This window comes from Apis dorsata, unplaced genomic scaffold, assembly GCF_000469605.1.
Source record: "Apis dorsata unplaced genomic scaffold, Apis dorsata 1.3 scaffold_244, whole genome shotgun sequence".
Lineage (NCBI taxonomy): Eukaryota > Metazoa > Arthropoda > Insecta > Hymenoptera > Apidae > Apis > Apis dorsata.
Window position 1 is genome coordinate 1,841 of NW_006263523.1, and position 4,788 is coordinate 6,628.

Sequence of the window (4,788 nt, forward strand, 5' to 3'; positions counted from 1 at the left end):
AATAATTAAAAAAATTCTATAATTCACGCGCGAAGAATCGTAAAATCTCTAAAAAAAAAATTCCACAAAAGAACTTTTTTACAAAAGAAAAAAATCATCAAAATTTCCCTGATCTTTCTAATAAAAAAAAAAAAAAATTCTAAAAACTACGTCAAAAGGAAAAAAAAAATAAATCAAGAATTCTACAACAAAGTCTCTCTCTCCTCGCGGGGGAGGAGGGTTGTTTCCTCCCCAATGGTCCCTTTTATCGAACGGTTTGTCGCGTTTTGATCGTACGCGCCCCAGGCGACGGGCCATTCACTTTCGTTTCGTCGGGGTGGTTGCACGATGCGTCGCGCGAAGGGTAGAGGGTTGAAGAGGGCCGCGCAGCCGCGTTGACCGTTGTCCACCCGGTGGATCGCGGATTATCCTCGCACCTGCACGATCGAGAGGACGAGAACGTGTGAACGTGGGAAGAGGGTTGGCAAATTGGTGAATCCAGTTGGAAAACACTAGCAGCCAAGATAAGGGGATCACGAGTCGCGAACGGGGAGTCCAGTGAGTATTTCCATCCCCTTTCAGAGAGGGCGGTGAATTTTTATTGCCGTGAAAAGAAAAAAAAATGGTGTTGGTTGAAAGAAATGTTTATCGAAGAAATATGAAAAATAAAATTATTGCTTTTGGAATTATTGGCAAGGATGGTTGATTTTTTTATTGAAATTTTGATCGAATGGATAAATTGTCAGCTGTTAAGATAACTTTTAATTAGTCTCTGAGTAAAATAATAATTCAAATTCTTGGCAACCTTGTGGGTTGAATTGAAATAAAAAAGAAAAATTATTCAAATGTCGTTTAAAGTTGGGAAATAACCACGTCCTTGTGGTTAACCACAAGAAGTTGTATTAAAGAGAAACATCTATAGTTATAATTTAATAGTTTCTTTCCTTCATCTGGAATCGTCGATTAGGGGCAGAGAAACAAAGTAGCAAATTGTACTTACAAGTTGGAGGAAACGGAAAGAGCAAGCAGGTGTTCAATGTAAAGTACTCCGTTGCATTATTAATGAACCGGGATCCTCGTGACAATCTCTACCGATCGATACTTTCGAACGTGTTTTCCCTATTGCGCCTGGGTTTTATTAAAAATTAATCTCACGCCGTGTCAATTTATAATTCATAATCCAAATATATTTATAATCGCACATTCCGTTACAAAACATCGAAATTACAAATTCTTTGCGTATTCTCTCGATTCAAACTCGTTCAAACAACTTCAAACCTCGAGCAATTTCCATTATTTATCAATAATTCTCAAATCTATTCCCCAAAATCACCACGAAACAATTCCAATCTCGATTCAAACCCTCTCAAACAACCTCAAACCACGTATTCCACGAACGATGATAAACAGCGATAAACAAGCGACGCGAAATATCGAGTCGCATAAACGCGGCAAGTCGCAACGTAATCGATAACACAATATTGTGACGTATATGTGCATAAAGTCCAGCCTGTGAACCGTTCTGCAAACCACCCTGAGCCGGAGAAACTGTTCAACAAGTCGAGGCCAGCGATCCTGGCATTGACACTACTAAGCCACGTGCTGTATTATTTAACGCGTCCACGATCAATGATGGTTTTCTTATGGATCGAGTGAACCGTAACTTTTCCATCGTATTTCCGCGATGGCGGCGCACTTGGCCGAGCCCGTTCGAAGAATAGGCTTGGACTTGTTGAGCTGATCGCAATAATCTTCGGATAATACAAATCCGGCAGGATGCTGGACCGTTTTAGAGCCGCGTTCAAGTGTTCTGTGCCGAAATGTGGCAATTTCCGGTTTCCAGGGATGGAGAAGCCCGAATCCTCGACCGGGGATGGGAGCAATGGAGAACTCGAGGACAGGGATCCGAACAGTTTGAACAAACATCTGCAGGTATGTTGAAAATATCGATTTCTTGAGAATTTTAATTTTTTTTTTAAAGAGAATTTATTATATAAGAGTGAAACACGCGAATTTGTATAAAAATGAATGACCTTTTAATGACATTTAAAAAAAATATTTTTACTATTTTTTTTAAATATTTTTTATATATTTTTATTTGCTATAATTCTAAAAATTATCTAAAGTACTGTGTATGTAATGTAAATTTTTACGAACGAATCGTCGTAAATATAATAAAAATTAAATTCTATCCATGAAATATTTGCTTGGTTGAAAAAATATCGAGCGTCACTATTGTGTTGGGATACAGGTGATGTGGGATGACGTGATCGGTGAACCGGAAGGAATACGCAGTCCAGAGTGCGCGTGGCGATTGAGCGGACACTGCTTTCGATTGTCCAGAAGATGTTGTTACGTGTTCCTCTCCGTCCTGATCGCCCCTTTTCTCTCTCTCTGCCTAGGCCTCACCTTCGCCTGCCTCGCGTTTCAGGTGAGTCGACGACCTTTTTCTCGATTTATGCCCGATCGATGCTGTTCCTAACCTCTCTGCACAATAACGAGCAACGTTACAACGATCGTTACGATTATTCTCGACTTGTTGCAAATGTAGGTCGTCGCTTTGTTGCCAAACTTCAATTTGGAAGAGAATTTTTTTTCTTACTAATTTGAATTAAATTCAAGCCTAACCTAATTCAATCTCAATACAAATCTATATCACATTTATAATTCAAATCTAATCCAATTCTAATTTAAATATAATATTACAATTTATTATTATAAAAATAACGTTCGATTGGAAAACGAATTAAATGGATACAAATTTTTAGCATATTTGGTGTTTGGCACCGTGTCTCCGCGTTTGGAAAATCACTTGTGCCGCGACGAGGAATTTCCTTAGCGTTGTCACGCAAGCCATCGTGCGTCCCATCATGGAGTCCCTTGGCTATCTGTTTCACAACATTCGGATATTCAACAAGAAATTGCCCGATGGTCCTGTGGAGAAAGACGATATCCTCGTGGTGTAAAATCGATAAAGTTTTATCAAGTGCCTTTCGAATCGATCGATAATGATCACCATGAATTATTGTATCTTTTTCCTCTTTTTCCAGTAACAATTTAACAAGTTTTTCACATTTCTATTCCGTGATTGCAATTTTAATTGTTTACGGTGTAGAATTGTCAGTAGTGAAAAATACTGGTTAATCTTTGATTATATTATATATTTCATTAAAATAATAATATATATATATCTATTGTTATAAATTTTTGTAAATAAAATACATTCTAAGAACTATTGTTGTGAATATTATTTATCAGTTAATTATATAAAATTCATGTTTTCAAATTTTTTTACAACCATGATATTACGATTTAAAGTTTAAATCTCTTTTTATTGGATGAATTAATGGTGCTATTTCTTATTAGATACGTTACTGATATCATACGTATAAATTTATATATAAATTGGATTCTGACGAAACAATTTAATAAAACAAATAAGAAACAAGGAGAACAAATCGAGGTATCAAGTTTACCACTCTTATGCGAGGTCAAATTAGCACGAGATAAGATGCGACTCGCCAAGATCAACTTAGTTTTCTGTCGACTAGGAACATGGCAGCCCTCACGAGAAGATTTCTATCGAAATACAATGGATTTTCTTGTACAAGTTTGAGACGTATCCTTTTTTTATTTCATACCGAGAGAAAAAGATCGCCATCTATAACCTTTCTTTTACAAATACAAATAGATTTTATCTTTGATTATACGTATTTTTTAAAAAGCACATGTCATCTGATTTATTTACTATTATTATTCTTATCAATGATTCATTCAAATTATCAGAAATTTCACTATCATCTACTGGCAGAGATAAAGGTAAGTTTTTAACGATATTTTTTAATGATATTTACTTCGCTTTTCACCTAAAATGCTGTATCGTTTATAAGTTTTCCAATTCGCTACTAGATGGCACCATGTATCGATCATCGAGCGCCACGTGTTTCGAATACAATCACGCTAAATTTAATTTTTCTTTTTATTCAAAATAACAATTTGTCTTAACTATCCAATAATCCAAAACTAATAAATCTCATTCTGAATTTTTTAATTTTATCAACAGTTAACAACGCCTTCAACTGGGAAGATCCATTCAATCTCGAGTCTCAACTGACATACGAGGAGATATTGATCAGAGATCAGTTACGAAACTATTGTGGCGAGAAACTTTTGCCTCGAGTAATCGAAGCGAATCGCAATGAAATCTTCCACAAAGAGATAATGAGGGAAATGGGCGAGTTGGGCATCCTATGCTGTACCATAAAGGGTTATGGGGCCGCTGGTGTCTCCTCCGTGGCGTATGGGCTTATTGCAAGGGAAATCGAGTACGTGGACAGCGGATACAGATCCGCTCTGTCGGTACAAACGTCTTTGGTTGCCGGTGCGATTGACGCTCATGGAAGCGATGCACAAAAAGAAAAATTCTTACCGAAATTAAGTACGTTTCCCTTAACATCTCAATTAAATTGATCCTCCAATAAAATTACTGGAATAATTTAATAATTTAATCCACGATTCGAATCCAACCTCTAAAATTCTATCTATTCGTTTCAAGTATCGGGCGAGTATATCGGCTGCTTCGGATTAACAGAGCCCGACCACGGAAGCGATCCCTCTTCCATCGAGACCAGGGCGATTTACGATTCCAAAAAAAAAGTTTACAAATTGTCTGGAATCAAGATATGGTCGGTTCTTTTTTATATATATTATTACTTATATATATTATTATATTATTTATATATATATATTCTTCAGAATAATTCTAAAAAAAAAAAAAAAAATCTCCATCCTCTTCTCAATCATCTTTCC

At 36.4% G+C, this 4,788-nt stretch overlaps 2 protein-coding genes across 3 annotated transcripts in view; both read left to right on the forward strand.

Moving 5' to 3' along the window:
* The first annotated feature begins 223 nt into the window (after positions 1-223).
* LOC102670669 (caveolin-3-like) lies at positions 224-3,208 on the forward strand. Of its 2 annotated transcripts, XM_006615860.2 has the most exons (4): positions 224-537; positions 1,823-1,911; positions 2,231-2,410; positions 2,748-3,208. In XM_006615860.2, exons 2-4 carry the CDS (start codon positions 1,825-1,827, stop codon positions 2,943-2,945), a joined length of 465 nt encoding a protein of 154 aa, XP_006615923.1. In that variant the 5' UTR covers positions 224-537; positions 1,823-1,824; the 3' UTR covers positions 2,946-3,208. The 2 variants fall into 2 exon arrangements, with proteins under 2 accessions (XP_006615923.1, XP_006615922.1); XM_006615859.2 differs by lacking the exon at positions 224-537 and having other exon boundaries at positions 1,187-1,911.
* Positions 3,209-3,287: 79 nt separating this feature from the next.
* The window catches only part of LOC102681989 (glutaryl-CoA dehydrogenase, mitochondrial), a 2,859-nt gene continuing 1,358 nt past the window's right edge, over positions 3,288-4,788 (forward strand). Inside the window, exons 1-4 of the mRNA XM_006615858.2 lie at positions 3,288-3,598; positions 3,766-3,798; positions 4,043-4,417; positions 4,535-4,666. Of these exons, the coding sequence (XP_006615921.1) occupies positions 3,535-3,598; positions 3,766-3,798; positions 4,043-4,417; positions 4,535-4,666 (604 nt within the window). The 5' untranslated portion in view covers positions 3,288-3,534. The remainder of the gene's footprint in view (positions 3,599-3,765; positions 3,799-4,042; positions 4,418-4,534; positions 4,667-4,788) is intronic.

What these genes read in the sequence shown, in the direction of transcription:
- LOC102670669 (XM_006615859.2), top strand. Translation starts at nt 1,756, where the DNA reads ATGCTGGACCGTTTTAGAGCCGCGTTCAAGTGTTCTGTGCCGAAATGT. An exon ending in GTTTGAACAAACATCTGCAG is followed by an intron (nt 1,912 to 2,230) that starts GTATGTTGAAAA and finishes GTTGGGATACAG; the next exon opens with GTGATGTGGGATGACGTGAT. An exon ending in TCGCCTGCCTCGCGTTTCAG is followed by an intron (nt 2,411 to 2,747) that starts GTGAGTCGACGA and finishes ACAAATTTTTAG; the next exon opens with CATATTTGGTGTTTGGCACC.